The sequence below is a fragment of the Marmota flaviventris genome, chromosome 5 (genome assembly GCF_047511675.1).
Source record: "Marmota flaviventris isolate mMarFla1 chromosome 5, mMarFla1.hap1, whole genome shotgun sequence".
Classification (NCBI taxonomy): Eukaryota; Metazoa; Chordata; class Mammalia; order Rodentia; family Sciuridae; genus Marmota; species Marmota flaviventris.
The window spans coordinates 145,741,562-145,769,227 of NC_092502.1; the positions used below are offsets into that span (position 1 = coordinate 145,741,562).

At 37.5% G+C, this 27,666-nt stretch overlaps 1 protein-coding gene across 1 annotated transcript in view; it reads left to right on the forward strand.

The window, feature by feature from the left end:
- The window catches only part of Spef2 (sperm flagellar 2), a 168,564-nt gene that overhangs the window by 100,191 nt on the left and 40,707 nt on the right, over positions 1 to 27,666 (forward strand). Inside the window, exons 21-25 of the mRNA XM_027936256.2 lie at positions 5,076 to 5,203; positions 5,286 to 5,424; positions 12,134 to 12,271; positions 18,088 to 18,239; positions 21,951 to 22,131. Coding sequence (XP_027792057.2) covers positions 5,076 to 5,203; positions 5,286 to 5,424; positions 12,134 to 12,271; positions 18,088 to 18,239; positions 21,951 to 22,131 — 738 coding nt within the window. The remainder of the gene's footprint in view (positions 1 to 5,075; positions 5,204 to 5,285; positions 5,425 to 12,133; positions 12,272 to 18,087; positions 18,240 to 21,950; positions 22,132 to 27,666) is intronic.

The window sequence follows — 27,666 nt, forward strand, 5'->3', positions numbered from 1 at the left end:
TAATAACTCTTGAGTCGCATTCACAGGTCCTGTGTTCAATCCCCAGCACCACAGAAAGAAAGTAAGAGAGAGGGGGGGCTCGGGGGAATAGAGAGAAGAAATAACAAAATTTCTAGAGTTTATCATTAAAACACATCTCAAAGTTTCTCCTCTTCATTCGAGTTTCTGAGTCATATTTTGAACTTCTGTTGAGTGCTAAAATCAAGAGAGCAAATGGGTTCTGGGAGGACCAATTTTCTTCCTGAGGACAAGCAGAAATGCAGTTTCCTAGAATGACTTCCACTGAACACATACACAGCAAATTTATGACCCTCTATCCAGTTCTAATGCTCACATGCTTTTAAATGGAGTTTAACCTCTGATTCTTTAGAAATAGGAGAAAATTTTGAAGCTAAGTAAGCCTGTTTAAAAAAAAAAAAAAAAAGTGGATAGCTGAGGCTGGGGATGTGGCTCAGTAGTGGAGCGCTTACTCTTGTAGTACCTGTGAGGCCCTGGATTCAATCCTCAACACCACATATGAATAAATAAAATAAAGGTATTGCATCCCACTACAATGAAAAAATAAATATTAAAAAAAGGAGACAGCTCTCTGACCTGAGAGCCTGAAATGGGTGTGCTAAACAAGGAGATCCCCAGGGAGCCCATCCTTCTCTGACAGCTGCCAAGCCCAGCTGCCACCAGGCACTTCCGGTTAGGGGAAATCGGTTGAGGAAAATTGCACAGAATGGTGATTTAAAACGTTTTTAAAAGGAAAGAAGCTTTTACAAGTCTAAGTCCCCTCTTTCTACTGTAATCCCCAGAGATGTCCTATTCTGATAAATCCAGCAAGAACCATTCCTGCAAATCATTTAAGATTCAAAGGCAAACTGTAGCACCTGAGGTGTTGCTGTTAGGAAGGAGCTCTCCTAGGGATGTCCTGTCTCCTCAGTTAGATGGAAATTTGGGGATGGAAGGAAAGAGCACGTTGAATAATTTACTGTATAAAACACAGAATCAAACACAGTGCAGAGCGTGTAACAGACTCTTGATAGGTTCATGAGGAAGTAATTAATTATCATTGAGAGTAAAATTAAAACAGAAAATATTTAAAGATGAGAACATTAAATATATCATTATAAATATGTACAACACTCATCCAAAAAGAAGCTACATATTGTATTTGTGTATTTGTGTATGTATGCATGTATGTATATATATGTATACAAATTATATACAAATTACATGTATAGGTGTGTGTGTGTGTGTGTGTATTCCAAAACTGTCCTAGGTCTACAATGTACCAATTAAAAAATTTGGGGAAAAAAACTCCTAGAAGCAGAATATAGAAGAGGTTTGGGGGAATGAAATAAAATTAAAATTAATGTTTACAACGGGTATGAAGTGATGAGCAAAACCCAAAGCACATTCCTGAACTCCAAACCTGAAAGCCCTTTAAAAAAATAAAGCCATAGAAAACAAGCAGAAAATAGAGGACAAGAATTAAATAACTAAATAAGCATCAATATTAAGATATGATACTAGTTCCCCTGTACGTCTTTTAGCAGTAAAAATTCTGGAGAAAAATAAATGAAAATTTGAGGAGATAGAATAAAGTATGGTCAGAAAGTAAGGGAACCTACAAGGATTCAATCATTCCTCCCAAACAAGGGATAGCTGGGAGTCATTATGGACTCAAGACTTGAGGTGAAGAAGTAAGGGAGCAGGGTCTTGGGGCTCAAGATGACCTCTGCACAGAGAGGGCCACCGGAGGGGACCTGGGTCTTCACTGGGGATGCAGCACCACAGGTAACAGCAGAGGAGCAGGAGAATACACTTAGACTACGGGAGGGCAAGACAGCTTCCCTGTGTTCTTCAGGGCACTGAGCAGGGTAGAGAAGAGGGACAATGAGGACAGACACAGGCCAGACCTCCAGTGAGCTGAGTGAGGCCCTGTGGAGAGTGGCTGCTGCTGCTACAGCAAGGCAGGTCACCTGAGTCAGCCTGGTCCTTTCCCCCTCAAGGCTTCCCACAGGAGCTGCAGAGTTCACCTGCCAAGGAAGAGGAGCACATGTCACCAGTTACATTTGGATTTCTAATAAGCAATGAATTTAAGCAGGCATCTGTACTCTGTCTGGTAAGCCTAGTTCCAGGCCTCCTAAGGACCCTGGTCAGCCTTACCTCAGTAGGTACACGGAGGCAGAGAGAGAGAGAAAGAGCATGAAAAGGGAGATTGCAGATCTGGCTTTTTCAGGCAGCAGTCAAGTGCAAGGCGAGCCTCCATACCCTCTTTGCCAGTCACAAGGGAAGGTGCAGAGAGCAGCTAGGAGTCAATCAGAGTGAAAGGTCTTTGCTTTCCAGCTTGTGGAAATACAAGAACAGACGCCCAAGAGGCAGGATTTCTCCAAAGAGGCAGCTGTGCCTTGGGCTCCATGACCCATTCAGTGTCCTCATTCACAGGCCACAAATCATAGCAGTCCTTCTCCTCCCCCACCTCCTCCTCCTCCTGCACTTGTTCCTTAGACTGAAGTTGAGTACAGGGGCCACAGAGCCACGTGTTCCAAGTTTGGAAATCTATCATTCTCAAGAAGCTGACAGACATGGGATTTCTCTGCCAAAAAGTAGACCACTGTTCAATTCAGAACTCTGATCCATTCTCACCTGGCCCTTCTTAAAAAATAGACCCCCTTAGCCTCAATTTCACTTTGCAAGGTTTCTGTTACCTATAATTAACCAAGGTCAAATGCCTATATATTTAGGAACAGGTGGATGATGCTTATTAACATACAGATTGAGAGTCTACACTTAATCCCTGGCAAAACTTCAGAAAATCATTAAACATATGGCTTCTGAGCACTTATAAAGTATAAAATGATCGCTTGGAGACTGCCCGGGAAGAATAAATCTTGTTCAACTGGTCCATTAATTTGCCTTAATAGCAAGGTGGGGTTGATGGATCAGAGAGTACCACAGACGTAAGATCTCTTGAATTCAAGATAGCATTCAGAAATTTCCTCACAAAATTACCAGAGATAGATGACAGTTGTGAGAGCAGAATGTTAATTCAATGAGGCCCATTCTTAGCTGGTAACTCTCTGGCACAGGCATTGATTAATGGATTGAAATTGACCAGGAGGGAGGCTCAGAAGTGTGTCTATTTGCCAAGCATCTTAGCACATGCCTATAACACCAACAGCTCAGGAGGCTGAGGTTAGAGGCCTTCAGCAACTTAGTGAGATTCTGTCTGAAAATAAAATATAAAAAGGGCTGGGGATATTGCTCAGTGGTTCAGCCCCCTTGGATTTAATCCCCAGTACCAAAAAAAAAAAAGTGTGTTTATTTAAAATGCTCTTTAGCATCACTCTGGATACCACTTCTTTTAAGAGAGACTGTGAGATATATATCTATATATTTATATAGATATAAATATATATATATAAATTTGCATGACCTAGAGAGAGAGAGAGAGATACACGAATGATAGGTATCTCTGGTTTTCTGTTGAAACCAGAAAGAGAAGAAGCTAGGTCAGAAAAAGGTGTAAAGTAGTGTCAGAGAAGCATTAAAGGAAATGTAAATATTTAATTAAGATAAATGAATCATGAATATTTGATTAAGATAAATACATTAATCTATGGTTGGATGTAAAATCTTAGGCTTTTAAAACTAAATGCAGTCAACCAGTCTCCCAAAACTCTAACTAATGTCAAAACTGGATTCATGAGCGTCTATTTTCATCCACGTCAACATCCATTGAAAACCTCTTATTTGCAAATGCTGCACTCAGGGATGGGAGCACAAAAACACGTAAGTTGCAGTTTCTATGTCCCAGAACAAAATTTGCTTGAAGACAGAAGAATATAAGCAACTCATTATAGCACGCTGTATTTGTAAACAAAATAGAAACTGTTATAATAACATAGAAGGGGATTAATATAGTTAGTTAGGGAGGAGGTACCCAAGAGAAAATAGCTCAATGTATTTGGAAGCAGAAAGTCTGCAGAGGCGGCTTCAGGAGTCAAGTCTAACAAGAGAAGGGATCAGATTTCTAAGGACATTGAAAGAGTGCTGGATTGTTTGACTTTATCTGCTGGATAGTTGAAGCCATGGAATGTTCTACAGAAATAACATGTTGGAATCTGTTTTCAAAACAGTAACTGAGAGAGACAGGAGGGTGAATCATTTTAAAATGTGGGCTGTGATTAGTCTGTCTGTGTTCAAATCCCAGCCACGTCACTCAGCAGCTGCATGACCTTATATGGGCTTTGTGGCCTCTGTTGACTCAACTGCTTCATATTCAAATGGGAAAAGCAATTAAAACCAATTTGTTTGGTGGTTATAAGTTCTCAGTCATTATTAGCTGGTTTTGAAATGTTATTCATGGATATTGAAAAGAATTCTTGAGATTTACCAGGAGATACCTGTACCTTCTAGACAAGAGCTGATAAGGACCTGAATGAGAGAGGACAGTGGCACTGGGAAATAGGACATGAAGGGACAGAATCCATCCAGGTACAGGATCTTATTCATCCCTCTGAGATAGCATCTTTGCGTTCTCCTTAGGAGGCAGTTTTCCAGCTGAGGCAAAATGTGATGATTCGATTCATTCATTCAATGAATATTCCTTGAGAATCTACTAGGTCTCAGGCACTATGGTAATTAAGGAAAGATTGGATAGAGGTGAACAAGATGAAAAAAAAAAGAGGTGATGAAGAAGATGATCATAATTCTTGATTTTACAGGACTGATATTCTAGAGTTGAATAAATAAGCACTTACAATTAATGTCATTGATGTTATGATAATAGGAGTACAGGGAGCTAAGGGCCAACTTCAGGCCATCTGAATGTAATCTTGCAAAACTGTTGGGTCAGGGGATGATTCCTGGAAGAGATGATGTCTGCACTGAGACCTGAAGAATTCTTTGGAATGGTAATTAACTGGGAGAGGGAAAGAAAAGAGAAGTGGGAAGTTTCACAGGGAATGCTTCAGATAGTTGCAACTGTTTCCTGATCTGCTTGCTTATAATACTCTTTTGACGCAATTATTCAGAAGAGTTTTCATTTTGAAACAATGATTTCTATGCTTTACCATGAACAGGAATTACCTTCATTTTTAATACCTTACTGGGAACTAATAGAGAATTCCTACATCAGCACCATCAAAACGGTTCTCAGGCATCTGAGAGAAGACCAGCATGCTGTACTTGTGTACTTATACCAGATCAGGTGAGTAAAGTTCCAGAGTCAGAATTTTACAGTTTACAGGTATGACATATAAGATCCCTCTCCTTCTCTCAATGTCTTACAGAACAAGTTTCCAGGAGTTTCTAAGGCGTCCTGATCACAAGCAAGATTTCGTAGCTCAGTGGCAGGCTGATTTCAACTCTCTTCCTGATGACCTGTGGGATGATGAGGAAACAAAGGCAGAACTGCACCAAAGAGTGAATGTAAGGACAGCGGTGACATGCTGGGCCAGGGCCCAGTTCATTTCTCTAACCTGCCTGAGAGTGAGGATGAGAAAGGCAATGGTTTGAACTTTTACCGGGTTAATTCTCCAGAGCAGAGGCTCTTCTGTGCTTTGCATTCAGAATGAGAATGTGGTGGCAACACTTCTGGAAAGAGAAGCCAAGGTCTCTGCCTTGCAGGTGCCCTCTTGGCCTCTGTCTTATAAATTCCTGTCCCCTTTGTTGGTCCATGTGGCTGCACTCATGTCTGGTGTTAATCACATGCCTGTCTTGAACACCATCATATGGTCAGTCAATGGCAAAGAAAAGAAAAGTGAGAAAAAGCCAAGCATTGAGTAGATGTCTTGAGAGCAGGGACCAAAGCTTATACATCTTTGTACTCTAGCAAGCACAATGCTTGGTAATTGGTAAACAGACAGAATTTCATAAATTCATGAATGAAGTATATTACCCTGATGCTTTAAACAAGGGCTTCTGGTGCACAAGAAGCCTAATTTCAGTCTCTTACCCCTTGTGTTCTCTGTAAATCCACAGACCCCCTTATCCCATCAGAAAGACCCCTTGTTACTGCCAGAAGTATGGGCTACTAGCAGTCAATTCTGGTTATGATCTAAGTATTTATTTGTGCAACAGAAACATTGCAAAACTCTACCTCATATCCCATTGTTTGCTCTGTAAATATTTATATCAAGGGTCTGGGAATTGAACTTGAACAGAATGTCTATAAACTTATGTATCCGGGAGACAGAGAATAAGCAATAAACAAGTGAATACAGAATGAGGTCCTTAGCAAGAAGAGCTTTGAGGGGAGCAAGAAAGCAGGGCAAGAGGAAAATAAACATTTCTGTAATAATTTTGTCTATGATGGCTCTAAAAATTCCTTCTAAGAAGGTGACACTTGAACAGACTCAGGAGAGAAGTGATGGAGTGAGCCACGTGCATGTTTAGAGGAGGGTATCTCAGCCACAGAGAAAAGCAAGGGAAAAGACCATGAAGGTACAGGATGCTCAGTGCTTTTGAAAAACAGCAAGGAGACTGTTGTAGCTGGAGCAGAGAGAGAATGGGCAAGTGGTTTGGTGATAAGACTGGAGAGATTGTAGGGGACCATGGTACCTAAGGCCCCAGAGGCCAGTATTAGGGTATTGGCATTGATCTGAATGAGATGGAAAGCTTCAGTTGCTGGTCTCAAAAGATCCTATAGGGGAGAAAAATGAGCAGGAAGAGCAGTTTGGAAACCAGCTGGGAAGCTTTTATAACAAGGGCAAGGCCTCATGGTAGCCTGGTTGATGCAGAAGGGTTTGACCCAAGAGGTACTTAAATGTGCTAGTGAAGCTGAGGTGTTTTACTTGTTCTTAGACATTCCTTAAAAAGTAGTAGTTAACTGGGTTGTGTTGGTCGGATTTTCATCACTGTGACCAAAAGTCCTGACTGGAAGGAAGAAAAGTTTATTTTTGCTCAGAGTTTCAGAGGTTGAGTCCATGGTTGGGCAGCTCTGACTCTGTATGCCTGCGGTGGCCAGAACAGCATGGCAGAAGTGGGCAGAGGAAAGCTGCTCAGTGCGTAACAGCCTGGCAACAGAGAGCTTCAGAGCCAGGAGCCAGGGATAGAAAGTCCTCCAGGGCACACCCCCAAGACCTGCTTCCTCCATTCACACCTACCTGCCTACAGCTCCACCCATGATCCACCCGAAGTATCAATCCATCAAATGGATTAATCAGTCAAGGCAAGGAAAAGAAAAACGAGAACTGGATTAATCCACTAACTAGATTACAGCTTTTATATCCTAATCATTTCACCTCCAAACCTTCCTGCAGGGGAATTTCAGGGTATACCTCATATCCAAACGGTCATGTACGCAAATCCTAAGACTGACTCTTCTTTTTTCTATTTCTTTCCTACCTATTCATAAAACCACCCCCAAGCCAGCCCTCATGTATACTTCATCCTAATATTAGTCAACTGATTATTGACAGATAACACAGTAATTTGAAATTTTAAAATATCTTATTTGTAATTTTTCTGATTTATTTCTAGCAAATCTTAGTGTCAATGTTTGTTTTATACCTGTCCTCTATTTCCTTCTTGTTCTCTGTGGCTTTATTTATTTCAAGGGCTTTCTTCCAGATTTGGAGTTACAGGGTGGGTGGGTATTTTTTCTCAATACTCTACAACCCTTAACAAATAGTAATTTTAATTATATCTCATTTCCCCAACATCCTCCTGTTCTGCTTCTGTGAAGGTATTTTTTTAGTTTTTATTTTGAGATGGGGGTCTCCCAGGATGGTCTCAAACTTGGGATTCTCCTGCTTTGACCTCCTTACTTGCTGGGATCATAGGCGTGTGCTATCACACCCAGCAAGATGATGTTTATTTTTAAGGTCTTTGAAACACATTAAAAATTTACAGATTTTGAAAATAAAATGTTAAATATAACAAATCTCACACTAAAAATTTAAATTTCATTTCAAGCAGCAGGTTGTATGAATACTCTCAACATTAGATTCTATCTTCTTTTTCAATCTTTGCCCACTTATTGGGTAAAAATGTGGATATCTTCTTATAATTTATATTTCTATTTTTATAGTTGAAGCTTACCGTATTTTCATAGGTTTAATGGTCATTTATTTTCTTTCTCCTAAAGTCATTTTGTGACTTTTGCCCACTTTTCTATTGGAGTATCCTTTTTTTCTTATTGATTCCTATGATTTCTTTATATATTAAGGATGTAAGCTACCTGTTGATCATGTTACAAGTATATACTCTGTTTGATGTTTACCTTGTATTATTTGTAGTGAGTTTTAACATGTAGAATGTTTTGAATATTTTTGTAGATAAATATAAAAATTTTTCATTATAGATTCTTAGTTTTAATTTAAAAATATTTTTTCATCCCAAGTTTATATTCAAATGTATCATGTTTTTAAAATTTCTACAGTTGTATGTTTTCGTTTTAAATATTTAAGTTATTCTCTTGTTTTAATAAGGTTCTCATTTTATCTCCTCCCCTCAAAAAAAAGCTAATCAAATTGTACAAGCCAGTAATATGTCGACATTGAGTTCCATATGGTATATATGTGGAAAAGGAGGGAAATAACATATATTTTTACTTGGAAGGTTCAGTAAATACTAGACAAATAAGTTTCACCAAAGATATTATACTCTTTTTAGCTATGGATCCTCAGCAAGAGCATACAGTAGAAAAACTTCTGAAATTAAAAAAAATAATAATGCCTTTGTGCACATGCACTATGGTGCATTCTCTCTCTCTCTCTCTCTCTCTCTCTGTCTTTATACGTATATATGTATATATGTATATATGTATAATGAGTATATATAATACACATGTGTATATGTATATATATACTCATCACATATGATGGACGTATTCCTTTTGGGTTTTTTTCTTTGACTTATTATTAGATGTGAAAGAATAGAATCAATGTAACTTCAAAAGGAAGCTAGAAGATAAACCTGAGAAAAGGAGAATAGAGTTGATGAGGATAAAAGCACAACTTGACAAATAAAGAACATCAAACTTACAATATCAGCCAGGCAGAGAAGTTTCCAAAAAGAAATCATCAAAGAAAAAAATACAAACACATTTTCCATTCAATAGAAATCATGATATTATTTATGGATACTAGGAGATAACATACATTATATACTTTGTACTGGTAAAGTTCAATAAGTTTGGGACAAATCAGTCTTATTAAAGCTATTATAATTCTTTAGCAGTGGGCCCTCAGCAGGAGAACATATAGTAGGGCAACTTAAGAAGTTTTAAAAGAAAGAACGAAAACATGGCTGTGCTTCGTATGCTATATTTAGAATTAGGTTTAGAATGGATTTTATGTTTTTCATTTTTTTAAAGTGTTACAGGTAATTCTGATCAAAACAACTGCTCTTCTTTTTAATTTTTTTAAAGTTGTAGATGGACACAATACCTTTATTTTATTTATTTTTATATGGTACTGAGGATCGAACCCAGTGACTCACATGTGCTAGAAGTGCTCTACCACTGAGTCACAACCCCAGCCTCTCAACTGTTGTTCTTTTACATTTCCATACCTCGATGATCTTGCAAAATCTAATGAAAGCTAAAAACTCCTGTGGCTGTTGCATCCTTATCCATTTTCTTCGTCATAGTTTTGATAGTGATGCAGCAGTAGTAATAGCTAAACACTGAGCACAGGCTGGCACATCTTATTTCATTCCCAAGACAACAATCTGAGACAGGAACTAGGAATGATCACAGTTGACAGGTGAAGAGCTGTGGCAGAGGTCAGCATAGTAACTGGCAGCTCTGGGGTCTGTGGCCCAGCAGCCTGGCTCCCCTTTAAGCTACTTCTCCAAGCAGCATTATTGGACACTGGAAGAAGTATGCTAAAGCGAATCTTCAGGATCTCCTGGAACTATTTATAGCATAATAACCATTTTTTCCAAAGTAAATTTTTTGTCTTGAATTTAACTTTTATTCAAATACCAGTCCTATGTGCCTTACTTTATTTTTTTATTTGCATTTGCCTCATATAAATTTTCCAGTTTGAACTTTCTGTGTCATTTTGTTTTATGTGAATCTCAAGTAAATGCCATATAAATTGGGTTCAAGTTTTTGACCCAAGAGAAAATATTTACAACATTTGTAAAAGTGGACATTTTCACTGATCTTGTCTTCCTAACCTTCTCAACGAAGTCATGAATATTTCTTAAATCCTGCCTATCTTAGATTATTCAGGAATATTTAGTAATTCCTCAATTTCTTTGAAATAAATTGTGAAAGCCAGCAATGCCTTTAGCTAAGGCCATAATAAACATTGGGTGTTTAAATCCTTTGATCCTTGGTGATATGCCTTGTTCTTTGATTATTTCATCTCAACCTTATGAACATGGTGAGCAGAGTAGTTCTGCCATTGCACCACCCACATTCTTCTCCCAGGAAAACTGAGCCACAGAGGTGATATAACTTGCACAGGTCCCACAGTGAGTCAGCAGCAGAAAAAGAACTCAGAACAAGGTTTTCAGAATCCTGCTTTTATATCTTATCCTTTGCTGAATACTCTCTTATCTTTTAAAAAATGTATAAATATTTGATAACCAGAAGTCAATATTTATTGAATGTCCCACAGAGCATTTGTGGAAACAGCATCTAGATATCGGGATCAGCTCTAAAAAATGGTATATTATCCTGACAAAATAACTTGTGATGTTTTCATTTTATGTACCGCCTACGCACAGAAATGCACCAAAATGTTAAGAGTTCAAGTAAAAAGTGTTTAATAAACAGAGCCTCACACCAGCAAAATTCACTGTAGACTAGAGTTAAATGGCTGGGGTTCAAATCCTGACTCCACCAAGACAAAATCATAGGCAAGTGACTTACCTCCCTGTGAGAGCATTTAACACAGTCCCTGACACACAATAAATGTTTAGTGAATCATATTATTGAAAAAACTGTCAAATTTGAGGACTGTATATATTTAACTATTGGGATATTTTATTAAACAAACATTTTATTGCTATGAATAAGATTGTAATAGTAACCTTCATTAATTGAGGAATTATGGTGAACACTGTGCTAAGCACTTTATTTACATGAACTAATTTACTGTAAATAACATATCCAAAGAATGTCCTTATCTCCCTTTTTACGGATAAAGCAATTGAAGCATAGTACAGTGGTGATGGTACTCAAGGCCAAAGTTTCATCTCCTGGCTCCGCCGTTTACTCATTGTGAGACCCAAGGAACATAGCCTTTCTGTGACTCACCTCACCTGCAAAATGAATATAAAAATAGTACCATCTAAAGCTGTTGTGAGATGTTACATGTAGAGTGATTTGTGCTGAAACACACTGACACACACATAGGAAGAGCTCAGTACCTGTGACCATTGTTACTTTACAATTTATATACAAATAAATTTGGTCTTTTAAAATTCCCACATTATAAATATATGTAAATATTATGTGTTACTATATTTATCAATTTTATTAATGATCAAATCTGGTATGGGGCAGAACTAGTATCTTAAAAGTATCTTACTATTAGTTCTTTAATACCAAACTTATTTTTGGACCATCCCGTTAAGTTCAGATGACAGCTTTTGGTGACTAACAGATTCTACCTGTGATATCAATCAACAAGTCTATGCCCTTATTTACATGAAGCTGTGTACACCATTGCTCAAAAAAAAAAAAATACGAAAATATTTTAAACCAAGCAAATTTTTTTTGAGGAAGGACTAAAATTCATGAAGCATCCATGGATAACATGACTGAAGTGGATATGTAACAGATGGGGGCACATGAGCAGGGTGGTAGCACACACCTATAATCCAGCAACTCAGGAGGCCTAGACAGGAGGATCTCAAGCTCAAGCCCAGCGTGAGAAACATAGCCAGTTCTATCTTAAAATAAAAAAAGGTTGGGAATGTGTCGGTGGTAAAGCACCCCTGTGTGCAATCCATAGTACCAAAAAAAATTAAAAATATGTAAAATAAAAATGGCATATGATTTACAAATAGAAGCAAAGTAATTACTGGTTCAAGGAATGAATATAATACATGAGTACACTAGGTCTAAATTTTCTTTAGGGACATTTTTAGGAGAAGCATGATATTCTAGGTTGTTAACACTGAGGCAAATAGAACTTTAATTCTCAAGCATAACCTGGCTCTGGTCTTTTCCGATCAGGATCTGCGAGACCGCCTGTGGGACATTTGTGATGCCAGGAAGGAGGAGGCAGAGCAGGAGCGACTTGATATCATTAATGAGAACTGGTTGCAGGACTGTCTTGGAGTAATGATGAACCACTTTTTTTCACTGATGCAGGTGAGAGCAGCTGGTCACAATGACACAGACCTCCCCCCACAGCCACATCCGGCATGCCCAACTCATTTGTGAATATTAGAGGTCCGTTCAAATATCGTCTTGCTCTTAGAACTTTGCCTGGTATGCATTCCAGTTTGCCAAGAAAATTAGCCAATCTAAATTAATTTGGCCTCAGCCAAGCAAGCACACAGACTGGAAGCATCCCCACCAGCTTCTCACCAGCTTTACTTGCAGATGCCTAGATATGTAGAGGACAGCAACTGAGTTGTTTACCTTGGTCTTTCAAAGCAGACACCCAGAGTGGCTAGGAAGGCAATCCTGCCACAATGCACAGACAAAGCAGCAGGCATTAGAATTTCTTAAAATAAAAGATTTTCTAGTACTGGATTGGAAAAACAGACCATTCATCAGAAAGACCTGCTTAACTTATATTACCAGCCTGTTAAATAAAAATTTTATGAGACAAGATAAAAACACAGACACCAATTTTATTCTTTTTTTCTTTTTTGGTACTGGAGATTGAACTCAGGGGCACTTGACCACTGAGCCACATCTCCAGGCCTACTTTTTGAATTTTTTTTTTTATTTACAGAGTGTGTCACTGAGTTGCTTAGCACTTCTCTTTTGCTGAGGCTGGCTTTGAACTTGCTATCCTCCTGTCTCAGCCTCCCATGACCCTGGGACTACAACATGCTTGCGCTACCATGCCCAGCTACAATTTTATTCTTATACTCCTGCCAGCAATAGGGGAAAGAGCAAAGACGAGTCTTTGGCACCCAGCTCCTCCAAGGCAAACTACTAGAGAGCTTTTGAGAGCTGGCATGGGGTGGAGGTCGGAGCCTTATGAGCCATCTGTATTTGATAATTGCCTTACCCAAAGGGGGAAAAAAAACACTCTCTCCCACCTTCATTTTGGGAAGTAGTTTTACAGCTTGGAGCAAAGCACCTGTAGAGGTTGGTGTCCTACCCTCATCAGGAGCCCAGAGGCACTATCTTCCCTGATGACTAATCACATTTCAAAGAGATGCTTCTTGGTCTTGAGAAGGACATTTCTGGGTTCTAAGTCTGATAAGAGGTTTTTAAAAGATTTGTATCTCAAAGAGTCAAAGAAAGGATCTACAAGAATGAGTTTTCTAAAGTACTCTAAAAAGAGGGAGGGCAGGAGCCTAGAGTCAAGAAGAAGCCTGTCTAAACCTCAGTCAGGCTGAAAGGACTATTAAGGCTAATGTCCACATGAGTATTTCTCCTAAAAGAAAAATACTGAAGATGGAGGATGGAAAGGGGTGCATTTCTAATCTTGAATTAATTAACTCACAAGAGGAAATGCTGCAAGAAATGAGGATATTTATCTGGCAATCTCTAAAGCTTGTTGCATAGTAGGTGTGCAACGAATGCTTGTTTGACAAATGACCAATGAACGCTAGGAGTTCCTGCTTTCAAACCGGCAAACCATGTTGCAGGGGCAGGCTGGACCACAGGAGGCCTGAAGAACCAGCAGAAACCCGAGGGACAGGAGCAGCTTTGTTGATTACAATAGTCTCCCCTCCCCTTTATGATTTCACTTTCACAGTTTTAATTAGCTTCCATCAACTGTGGTCTAAAAAACTCGCTACTGCTTTGTTTTCCTTTGCTTTTGAGACAGGGTCTCACTAGTTGCTCAGGTTGGCTCCAAGACCTGGATCAAGCAGTCCTCTAACCTCAGCTTCCCAAGTAGCTGGGACTACTGGCATGTGCCACTGTGCTAGGTGGTCCAAAAGTATTAAATGGAAAATGCTAGAAGTAAACAATTTACAAATTTTAAATCGTCTACCATTCTGAGTATCATGATAGAGTCTCCGTTTGTCCCACTCTAGACCATCGCATTCTGTTCCATTTTACCTGGGATATGTCATCCCCTTAGTCTAGCACATCCGAACTACATATGCTGTCCACCCATTATTCACTGGTAGCCATGCAGGTTATCAGATCAACTATTCTGTTTTTTCAGTTCTTGTATTCAGGTAACTCTGTGTCATAGCCTAATGTTATGTTGTAATACCTGCACCTCACCTCCTATTGTCACACAAGCATTGTTCTACCTCACATCATCACACACACACCAAAAAAAAGTGAGTATAGTGTAATAAATATTTTGAGGGATTATGGAATCCCTCACATGTTTTGTTACTGTATATTATTATAACCTTTCTATTGCATTATTAGTTGTTATTGTTCTCTCGCTATGTATAATTTAACTAAACCTTATCATTCACATGCATGCAAAGGAAAAACATGGTATATATAGTGTCTGGTGCTATCCATGGTTTCAGGTTTCCACTGAGGGCCTTGGAATGTGTCCCCCATTGGGTAAGAGGAAACTACTATATTAGCACTGAGATCCAGTTAGGAGACTTAAGGAAGTCAAGAAAACAGGACAGGAAAGACCTATGCAGGAATATGGGGACTCTGGATTGGGAAGTGAAGATGGAATGCAAAAGAGTTCACCTAAACCTGAGGACAGAGATGAGTGATAATCAGGATGACAGTGAGATCCCAGGAGCATGAGTTGTGCACAAAGATCAAAGTGAGATGCTTGACCAGCCTGAACAAGTAGCATCCCCAGAGCCTCAATTTGAGCAAGGAGTGGTCAAATCTTGAGAACAGGTCTGTCTAAAGCTTATGGCATAAACAGCTACAATGCAATAATGAAGGCAGAAAATGGAAAATTTTTGTAAATCATTGTGAGCCGTACACGTCTCTTCAGGAAATGAAATGAGTTTGATATTTCAGCAATATCTCAATTTAAGGGTCTCATCCTGACAAACCAAACTAATATTCAATACCAACTAGAAGAAAAGAAGATAAGGAGAAAAGCAGTAAATGTTAAACATTTAGTAAGTTCTTACTGTGTACCTGCCAAGTACTATTCTAAGAACTTTCAAGTACAACCCATTAAACCTTCACAACAACCCTATGCTGTAAGTTCTATAATCATCCTCATTTGACAGATGAGGAAACTGAGGCTGGCACAAGAGAAACAATTTACCCAATGTTCCCAATTGGTAAGTGGAAGAGCAGGGATTTGGACTGGGTGCAACTGCAGAGCCAGTGCTCCTGTCTGGCCACTGCTGTGTCACCAACATTGTTCAGATAACCAAAGAGTCACCAGATAGAAAAGAGAGAGCCTTATTCTGCACTGATGGATAGGATCCCATAAAAGCCAAGAACAGACAAGGCAGGAAAAAAGCAAGTTTATTTCAGTATATGAACAAAGAGCCTAATGATTAAAACTGTTCATCAAATAACAGACTTCAGAGCCTTCGTTCAGAAAGCACAAAAGCTAAAACTTGCACATTTGTGGAGGACCAATGAAAGAACCCTTGAGAATGTTCTCAAGAGCCTGTGGTACTGGTTAACAAACTGCTAGATAAGTGCTTTCCAAGTGGGCTCCATGGACTACTAGTCCTCCAAGATGTTTTGCAAAAAGAGGACTCCATGGTCAGATGACTTTATAAAGTGCTTCACAACTCTAGCCCTCCCTCCCCCTGGGAGATTAACAAGCATATTAACATATTTAGACATCAAGATGCTCTGTAGTAAAGAAATCCTTTTCATGTGTTAACCCAGCATTTCTGAAACTATTTGACCTTGCAAAGTTTGTATTCCTTTCATCTCCAACAAGGTGCTCCTTAACAGCCTGTAAGGATATGTTTTTTCACAATAAATTTTAGAAAATCTATTCTAGATAATTTCAAAGATTCCCTTCAATTCTAAGAGTCTGCAAAAATTAAGGGAAAACATGGGAGCGTTATTTACTCATAAAAGTGAGAAGAATCTTCATTAATTCTTCTTATATGGGAATCCTAAGCATACTATGGCATCTTATTCAGGTTTTCCTATATACTGATTTCAAATTATGTCTCTTCAAATAAATTAAGCTTTTATTTAAAACTAATCACCATAATAAAGTAAGCCTAAGGCACAGATTATCAGCACAGTCCCAGATACCACTTGTATAAGTTAGACTGTGTAAGCTTACTAGACCTTATCATTACTAAAGAGCTCAGCTCTCTAAGGAAGAAATAATTTCCTTATTAATTAATTTACCAAATAATATAATGTTTTTTACTAACTAATAATTTTATAACCTCTCTACATATCTCTTCCATTTGTAAAAGTTATTTTTCAACATCTAAATTGTACAGCTTGGGTTTCTATTTGCATCCTATTCATTGTAAATGTGGTATTGTGCAAGTTCTTGTGAGTATATGTATAAGTCTTATTTTTATCAAACTTAAGTAAGATAGATGCAAACACATATTGTCAAACTATGAAATTAATCCATATAGGAATATTTTAAGACTCAAGTTGGTTTCTTTGCAAAGAAAAATATTTCATTTTCCTGATCTTTTCAAAATAATAGCTTGAAAACCTGCTTAAATATAAGGAGACAATTTAAAAACATGTTCTACAATTTAAATAATATGTTAATTTTAATTTTAAATAATTTTAAAACATGTTCTGTGACTTCAAATGATATAAGATAGATTCAAATTAACCAAACAAATTTCTTCCCAATTCAGTAAATTAGCTAGGAAAGTTTAATAAAGCAAAGAATGGTTTTTTAGGAGGAATTCAGCTTATCAAAAAACAAACTGATCAAACTCATTGTCTTTTGTTGTAGTATACAGTACAAAAACAGACATTTCTTTGTTCTCAAATATGATTATAGCAGTGCAATTCTCTCTTTCTGGATGTTTTATGAAATAAATGGTAACATAATTATTTAACAAATGAAGGGAATCTCATTATAAATGTCCTTGAGTTAGGTTCAGCTAAAGATTTTGAACACTGTGTCAGTTTTGTTCTTTTTAAAAATGTTGCTTTCTGTAAATAACTAGATGTCATGGAGGACATCTATATGAGAGGCTCAATATTTAGGCTCTAGATACTAGTTTGAGCAGCCCCACCAACTAAAGCAAAGTCTAAGTTCATGTGAACACTACAAAAGAGAAGCACAGATTTACCACACAGTCTAATACCAGCGGGAGAATGAGCTGAAAATCTTGAAGTCTACCCTTGTATATTGGTGCTGAAGGGGGTCTCCCTGCATATGCATTTCAACACATATCACAAAGGGAAATGCCCTGTGCTGATAGGGAGTCACCACATCACGTGAATGACTGATGCTCATCTCACCACCAACTCCTCTCAGAAGCTCCATTTCCCTTGAGCTACTTACTGGCAACCCCAGCTAAGGAGTATAACTGTGAGCACTGGAGGAATTATCTGGAAAGTTGGAGTGAAACTGGAAAGATAGCTATTCATTATCACTTTATGTTACTGTTTATTGTGTTTCCACAATAATTATTTTGTCTTAAAGGATTAGACTCTAGTCTTGTTTCTTGGTTTTGTATATATATTGGTATCTCTCAAATCAACAAACATGTTGGCTATGATAAAGAACACATTTTAATGATTGTGAAGTTATTGGTTGATTGGTTAGGACACAGGGAGAATTCCTAATATCAAAATAATGAATAATATGCACTACTTCAAACATCAAGCATATTGCAACCTCTATCACAATATCAAGAGGCATAGAAATGTCACCTTGTTGGATGAAATCATGCTCAGTAAGTACAGAAAGCATGTTACTAGTTACCTTAATTACTATGCAAATGTTAGATGTGTACATATTCTCCAATATTCTTTCTTAATTTCCATAAATTAATTTCAACCTAAATGTTTCTATAACAGTTCTTATAAGATCTTATACAGGAAATATGTACAAATCTGTCTTTCTTGGGTATTGATACTCACATTTGCTATTAAAGGCAGAAGTGAACCGGTTTCAAGATACAAAGAGACTCCTTCAGGATTATTACAGGGCAATGGATTGCAAAATCCCATTAGAGGACAATAAGAAATTTACTCGAATCCCATTGGTTCAACTGGATAGTAAAGAACTTTCAGAAAACCAAATTAGGTAAGATAGATCTTCATGATATACTGTAACTGTTTTGAACATAAACCTTTGTGATTGAGTTACCATTAGTAATTAATTGCCACAACTAAAAATATTGCACTCTTTATCCTTCAAATCCAAAATGCTCTAATTCTCACTTCAGGCTATTAACATGCATTATTTATCCTGTTAATAGTGAATATTTACCTCTTTCACTGCATAATTATAGTGTAGTTACTATGGAGTGTCTCCACAGACATTGCAGGGGGTATTAGGAACATCTGAATTCTGAAACACTTTTGGCCCCCAAGGGTCTCTGGTAAAAGATTATAAATCTCTACTACTTTCATGAAAGGAGTCTAGCAGTGTGTGTGTGTATGTGTGTGTGTGTGTGTGTGTGTGTGTAATTATGTAAGTGGAAATGAAATAGGTTGTGAGTTTTCTTTCACCCATGAGGGAAGTTGAAAAGCATTAAAGACTCAGTCATATGTGATTATAACCTCATTAGATGGAACAACCTATTCACAGTCTAACATTAGATTCCTCCATTAGAAAAGGAACTTGGTGGAGGATGGAAGAAAATTATATTTTCAGTCAAAAAAATCCTGTGAAATATGAAGTTTATAAATAATTATTTTTATACATCTAATAGGTAGGGACAGGGGAAGAGCAAGATCCCAAACTATGAAACAGTAGAAAAATGCCATCAAGAAATGGGGTTGGGAATAGTGGTAATTCCTCTGGGGTGGCTTCCAACCACAAAACACTAAGAGAACATTTAAACTTACTTTTGTAAGATTTAAAATAGTTAAAATTAGAAATCAAAGTCCTTAAGAAGTAAATGAGTTAACTAAAAATAAATTGATAAGATATAAGGAAAAGATAAAAATAGTAAAATAAAAAGGGTTAAAATGACCAGTAAGTAGGGCCAAGAGAAAAAGGTGAAGAAAAAAAAAAGTATACATAAAGAGAGGAAAAAAGAAGTGAGATTTAAACATCCTATGCAGGCACTGAATGAACTTAGGCAAGTCACTTGACTTTCTGAAACTCAGTTCCTCTTGGCAATATACAAACATAATACCATTGCTATTATTGCTTATCCCTATCAGCTAATCAATATCTGCTAGTCTTTTTATGAATAGTCTTACTGTACTAATATTATTATTATTCAAATCTCCAAGGAGATGAGATGTGGATTTTATATTTTAAATATTGTATGCTTGTTAAACATAAGCTTGCTGTGTAAATGAAAGCAATAGGAATTGCACAAACAGAATGGAGGTTAATGAAGATATTTTGAAGTAGGACAAATTTGGTTTGAGTCCTTGGTGGGTCAGTTACTAACCACACGTAAATAGATTATTTACTTGTCTGATCAAATTACTCGGACTCTTTCTAAGTACCAGGTTTCTAATCTGTAAAACAAGGCTTTTGTAAAGATTACAGAAAATAAAATCTACAAAGCATTTGGTACCGTATTTGGGACTCAGAGGACTTGTGATTTAGTTTCAATAACTCTCAATAAGTGGTGATTACTATTGTCATTGCATAATATACAGTGACCTCTTCTTGCTGATATGCAACATTTTAATTATTACATGCTCTTGCTTTGTTTGTTTGGCCCCACACCTTGTTCCTAAAAGGATTTGAGGTGGCCTAAACATTTGAAGTAGGACTAGGTAGTGACCGAAGATCCACCGATCTCTCAAAGCTTCTTTCATCTATTGCCATCATATCTCTGTCACGTCCATGTGCATACAAGAATACACAAGAGGGAAATTGTGTACCCCCTTCTTGATACAAGAGAAACATTCGGCAAGCTGCTGAAAGAAAACTTTGAAATTAAAAACAATAAAAAAAATTCAAAGGCAGTGTGAACCATCAGAGCCATAAAAAGAGTTCAACTTTCACAGTGTAAAGTGGCAGTGCATTCTGTTCTTAGCATAAAATAGCAAGTCATAGGGAAGCTGTTAATATTGGCTAGCAGAATAAAACTGCCAAAAGAACAGCCAGTTCTAATTTTCTGCAGAACAACTTTGCACCAATCTGATCCTAAAATCGGTGCTGTGGCTATCTGCTAGAACTATCAGTCAATCAGTATGTGAACCAACTATCAATTAACCACAGTCTCTGTAACATATGTAGAGACACAAACAGTGTTAAGCATTTTTACGGGGCTTTTCTATTTTATTCCTCCCAACAACCCAATAATAATAATAATAATAATAATAATAATAATAATAATAATAGCACAGTAAGACTATTCTAAAAAATACTAGCAGATATTGATTAACTGATAGGGATAAGCAATAATAGCAATGGCATTACGTTTTTGTTTTGCCAAGAGGAACCGAGTTTCAGAAAGTCAAGTGACTTGCCTAAGTTTATATCTGCTGATAGTGGCAGAGCTACATAGACCAGAATTTTTCTAGTAAATGAATTCAAGACCCCCATTTTTTTCTAAACCATATACCACCTCTGTTGTCCCATACAGTAAGGTCATAGGAAATACATGCTGCACTGCACTAAATATCTAGAGATGACCACATACTTTACCTTAACTTATTGGATACATGAATCTCTGTTGAACTGATGTGACTGATTCAGCATTATTTCATTATTAAGATATAATTTCATTTGTGGATAGATGAATGGTAGATCGTCAATGGATTGCCTCCATAAACATGGTAGACTATCAGAATCATGATGCCAAGTATAATATCTTTGTCTGATGTGTCAAAATAAGATCAAGCTAATTGTTTGCTAGAGTTGACCAGCATCTTTCTAAATCATTGTTCTGTTCTCCAGAAACTTGTCTACAAATCAAATACTGTTACTAGTATTGACCCTGATTCTCAAAGTTTCAACCGAGACATTCTTGGAGCCATTCTGTCCTCATTCTGTTCCCAAGATCACAGCCTTTTACACATTTTGTTCAGCAAAGAACGATCACAATCACATCGAAAAAAGACCATTCTACCTGGTGGATCTCTCTCTGCTGCAATTAACCTTTGAGATCCTGGGATACTTCAGGGATAGCATATTCCCAGGGACACCTCTGAAATTTCCACATTGGGGCAGCAATGTGGTAAAGAGAAAGGGAACTTAATTCTGTGCTTCCACAGCACTTGAAAAAACAGAGAGAAAAACTCGTCATCCATGCTCAATAGCTGGGAGGGCTACTGGAGCTTCAGCCTGCCCCTGCCACCACCTAAACCTTGCTGCCCCCATGTGACAGACCACTCAGACCTCACCTTCCTCATCCTCCTACTTAAATGATCATAATGCCAAATGAGCCAGTCATCTTAAAGAACCTGTGCACAGTTCCCTTTGATTTACCTTTTTCATGACTGATTTATCCCTCAAGAGAAGTGTATGCCCTGGACAAATTTCAGAATCACTATGCTTTAATCCTTCTCTTTCATAATTACTGAGAACTGAACCTGGTAATGATGTTTATGTTGTCATTTACTTTGAGTATGCTCCTATGAACAAGGCTTTCCATACCAGAAAATTTAAATATGGTGATTTATCATCTTTTCCCCATTAAAAGAATTCTTTCCAGTAAGCTTTAAAAAATGGAGATTAGAGCAAGACAACAAAATTTACAACACAACATGAATGAAAATAGAATTCTGCTAACAAAGTCTTCATATTTCTTTTGTTGTTGTTGAGCATACAGATTTTATTTATGCAAAATCTTTACATTTCCTGTGTGTTTGCTTTCCAAAGAATCCCTCTCATTCCTCGAATATCCATTTCCCCCGAAACGGTTGTGCCCAAACCAAAAATAAAAGCAATACTGAAGGAGCAGATGGATGACTCACTCGAAAATGTGGAGTCAAACTTGGAGACGGATGAGAAATTGGTGATGGACACCTGGCAGCAGGCTTCTGTAGCAATATCTCACATGGTAAGCAGTGCACACTTGAACATTTCCTTCCAGAAATATCCATTCACTACAAGCCACAATTGGGAATGTGCTACAAGTCGAAGGATGTTACATGATGTTCTCAAGCATCATATAAATTTATGCCTTGCAGGAGTTTTGTTTCTTTTGATTTTCTGAAAGAAATAGGAAGTGAAACAAGTCGGTCAATAGATATTTGAGATCATGAAAGAAGCGAAAAATGTGAGATTATTTTCTGTGGTGGGCCGAGGTTCCAAGTTCAGGGGCCTGAAGGGCTAGTCAGAGAATGTTAATGAGGCCAGCCTGTCAAATATAAGATAATAGACTGGGGCCACTAGGAATCACACCCTTGTCTACAGGGCCATGTGCTACCATGCTCTGACCCATTTTGCCATTTAAGAATGAGACCTCAGCATGGCCAGATTTTCCATTTTTCCAAGAAAAGCCAGAAAGTCTGATTTTTATGTGAAACTGATTTTAGCAGTAAGAAATGAGATCAAATTCTCAAAAATACTTGATGGAACCAAGTAAAACACACAGCCATCCCATAGGTTTCCAGTATTGAATCTCTCTGCAAGGCACTTGTCCTAAGCCACCTGGGGTAAGTATTATTGTCCTATTTACAGTGGAGGGCTAAGGTTCAGAAAGGTTGAGAAACCTGCCCAAGATCTCCCAGCAGGTAAGTATCAAAATGAAATTTGAACCTAAATCTATATGACATCAAGGTTCATATCCTTCCAACCCAAAGCAGAAGGGAAAGAAAAAGCGGAGATAAGTTTACCCCAAGCAGAGGCATCCCACCATGCAGAAGGCACACACAGGGTTCAACTCTGACGACTCCTGTTCCCTAATCTGCCCAGTCCTGGGTCCACCCGCATGACATCTATTTTCCTTCTGTGTCAAGCTTTCCTAAACTTTCCCTGAAATGCCTCATTCAAACAGAAAACAGTGTCAGCTTTCCCAAATGTTTTGTGAAAGATGTGGAAGGGGAGCGCGCATCATCAATCTCACAGCGAACAATTTAAATGTCTGATTGCACGTGTCCTGAGGTCCTCCTTGTCCCCTGCCTTCAGGCTTCTTCTGACCTTCTCACACAGCAGCCTCAGGGTCTTTCTTTCTGCTTTTCTTTCTCCTCTTCTCTTTACTCCTTTATCTCTCTCTCAAAACTGGTTGCCAACTCCTTTCATTGGCTTGCTTCTTTATAAAAACTTTTCAGTGTGAACTCTGACACACAGGGACATGCATGGAGTATAGTAGCTAGCCTCAGGGACTTACCTGGAGTAAAGAGACACGGAACCAATACACGGGGGGAGACGGAACAAGATCTGTACCTGCCAGGTGATTTATGAGCTGCTTCCTGACCCTTACCCCACCTCTATCTCCACCAACAGGAGCCACCATCTTGCCTTTTTAGACATCATTTCCTTGATTTAATTAAGAGTTTTATTACCTAAGTCTATATCTCTAAACAACTTAGTATATCTTAGCCTACCTTGAGTTTTAAATAAATGGATTCATATCTTTTGTCTTTTCTTTTGTGAAACATTATTGGTGAGATTTATCCCATGTTTGTTCAGTATGGCTATAATTGTTCATTTTGTTGCTGCATAGTATTCCATTCTATGAATACATCACTGTTTATTTAACCAGGATGCATTTGATACATTTTGAATTTCCAATTTGATGCCATTATGGGCATGGCTTTTGTATATATTATATGGTATCTATGTGCAATCATAACTGTTCCGTATACATCTAATAATAGTATGTGTCATCTTTTACATCAGCGGGCATAGCACTTCAGCTTTCAAAGGAAGATACATAGATATATGTTTACACACACTATCATTTAATACACCTGTATATTTCCTTGCTAATATGTAAAATTTTTATAATTGATATTACTTACAATTTATTATATATTTTTACTTCAAAATGTATATACATATTAAATAGTATATATATTATTTAAAACTTCTTTATCCTCATAAAATTTGTTTTCTCCTTTGAATTATGCAGAGAGTTATGATAAAGACACTCATTATGAGAGTGAACTTAATCTTTTCTATCTGTAGTTTTGTCAATTTTTGACTTATATATATATTTGAAACGATGAAACCAGATATATACAAATTTTAAATTGCCGAATCTTTCTGGTAGATTTTGTTTTCTTACTACAACATCATCTTTACCTGTAATACATTTTGTAAATTGCAATTTGAGATGTTGTTTGCATATCTGATCCTTTCCTATGCTTTTGTTTTTAACCTTTCCATGTCTTCTTGCTTGCTTTTCTCCCTTCTACAGGTTTGAAAGCAGTACACTCTATTACTACCCTCTTGGTGGTTTCACTAGGGCATAGCAATATGGTAGATTTATATCCCAAATATATCTACAAAACAGAGAAAATGATGGTCATTTTTTTTCTTTTTATTGGTTCTTTTAGTTATATATAACATTAGGATTCATTTTGACACAATTGTAAAAGCATGTAATATTATTTGTTCTAATTCAGTCCCCAGTACTTCCCCCTTTTCCTCCCCTCCTCCCTCCCCTTGCTCCCTTCTTTCTATTCTACTGATGTTTTTCTGCTATTTGCTTATAGTTTTTTTTAGTTAGTGTCTTGTGAACATACCTGATGGTGAGATTCACTGAGAAATAGACTTTTTTATAATAAAAAAGCATATGATGCTTATAAGGTTATATTGACCCAAAAGGAGAGAAAGACATGGTGTGATTTTTTCCAGGAGGCACCATAGAACCCCAAACCCTTGCCCTAGGGACCCAGACTCAGCCCTCCTTATCCTGGTAATTACCAACCCATTTGCCCTCCCACAAGCTGACTGGATGGTGCTTGCTATATTTCAACACCATGGCTAGTGCCATTTTTCCTTCCTAAAATAGGCCCCTCCTCCTTCTATTTGCTTAACTCTTGTATTTCTTTTCAATCATCAGTATGACTTTCTACCTTGATTTCTGTCCACTTTGTTCCCTGTCTCCTGAAGCCACAGTCTTGTACGATCTTAAGCTCTTCCTATCCTTGAACAGTTATTGTCTTTGCTACTCATTTGGCTCCAAGTAGCCAGGCTATTGTTTGTGATTTTTATGAGTTGTTTTCCTGAATGCTTAACTAAATTCTAAAACCATGCCATAACCTAGAATAATGCCCACATCTAACCTTATACTGGACCCTCCATACTGACTTGAGATGCTGTGGCTGCTGTATTCACAGAGTAATGTAAATACTAATGATGGTGAGATGACAATGTTCACCACAAAGACCCCATAAGCAACAAGCTCCAGAGTGGAAAACCAGATATGGGAACTCTAGAAAACAATGTGAATTACTCTTATTGTTAATTGAGCTCATGAACATAATCTAAAAGTCTTGTGGATCCCATTAAAATTACTGAATAAATGATATTTTAAAGTATATATTTTGATAAAGAAAGGATCATATAGCAGCAAGAGCGCTGGCTACTATCCCTTGACTAGCCTGCATGATTTTAGGAAAGTCTCTGAACTTCTCTAAGTCTTCAATACCTTTGAAATATAAAATATATTCTCAACTGGTTGAAAAGATCCAGTGAAATAATGTACATAAATATGTTTTAAAATTTATAAATATAATTTCTTATTGTATTAGAAATGTTATTTAAAATTGTTCCATTTTTATTTTGAACCTTTCAACACCTCATAGGAAGCATAGAATAAAAAGAACCGTTTAGCAGTTAATAATACTAATGATTATATATGGATCCAGTTTTTACATGTTTCAATAGACTTTATGAATTTGATGTCACATGGTCGAAGACAGACAAAAAAACAAAAGGAGTTCATGGTTTTAGCAAGCACCCAGAACACTGGATGCTTAAACTTCTCCTTGGTTGAAAACAACCATTTAAGGGAACTCTGAGTTCCAAATAAGACAGGTATGATTCAGCAAATTGATTCAAGGAAAATAGCACCAGCTGAGATTAGTGCAATTGAAATGAGAGCACCTCAATTCAGGTTTTTCCACCCAATAGTTTTACCCAGAGCTATCCATTTAGTATGCAATGTTAATTTTTGGCAAAACTTTTTTCTAATTAGTAGGTATGCAATGATTTCAAAGAAGTCATATTTAACACCCACAATGTCAAGGCATTATGTTTCAAGTTCTCTCCAGCCTTACAAGTTAGATTGCTGCTGAGAATATTGTAAATTATGTTAATTTTTGAAAGAGACCTAGAGGTCTTTGAGGAAAGTGGACCAGAAAAATGCATATTATGGTAATCATCATCATCTTCATCATCCTCATCATCATCTCCAGGTTGTTTACCAAGGAGATAAATCCAATTTTAAAGAAAATTGCTAACTTACTGTGCTTTGCAAGAACAGACTCAAAATTGAATTGCTTGCAATTTAGTGGGGAATGTTAACAAGCCTTTTTTCAGCTTTACCAAGAACTTCAAAGTATGGTATATAACATGAAATCCATTTTTATCAAAAGGGCAATTGTGGGAAATAAAACCTAAAAACAAAAACTGGCTTGTTCTCTGAAACCTTTTTGGATCCCTCCAAGGTGCTATTGACATTGAAGAAGCTCTGGGTTCATTCTGTGCACTATGATTATTTTAAAAGTCAAGCTATCATTCATAAACACTTACTGGGCATGCCCTGTGAACATAACACAGGTGTCCAAAGCTGTGGGGACACGAAAAGGACTGGGGCTTAGCTCTGGGGAGCTTGCAAACCCATTTGGAGGGTGGGGTGAAACTTAACACTCATGGGACAATTGGGGACAGTCACATACTAAGTCATGGGGTATGAAGTGGCCAAAATTGGAAGAGGCAGTAACTGACTGTGTGTCTCACCCACAAGACTGCAAGGGCCTTTGTGGTAGACAGTGCCTTATTCGCCTTCTGTTATCTCCATCCATGTTCCTCTCTCCCTCATTTCCCTCCCCCATTCTCTTCAGAAGTAATATCAGGCTTGGACACAGCAAGTGCTCAAATCAATAAACAAACCCTCATTGACCCCCAGTTCCTCACCAGTTCTTTTATTGAAATTTTAAAGTTTTAAACTGTGTGTTGCTACTGCCTCCAAAGTTCATGTGTGTTTTCTTTCTTCTTTGGGATTCTTTTCTCAGCTCTCATAAATATCCTTTACTTCACTAGAAGCAGCTGGACTTAGTTCAAAAGGTTCAGTATTTCTAACTGCTGGAATGACCCTGGTGACACAAGTTGTGAGATAAGGGTTTTACACACATACACACACACACACACACACACGCACGCACACACATATTATGTGTTTATGTGCATATGTTTTTAAATGTTCATTTACGAATTGTAATCGTATATATTCATGGCATACACTGAAATGTTTTGATATTTGCATATGTTCTGGAACAATTAAATCATGCTAGTGACAGATCCATCACCTCACTTGTCATTTTTTGATGAGAACACTTAAAAAATCTACTCTTCTGTCAATTTTGAAAGAGACAATATATCATTAACTGTCGTCACCAAGCCATGCAGTAGATTTCCAGAA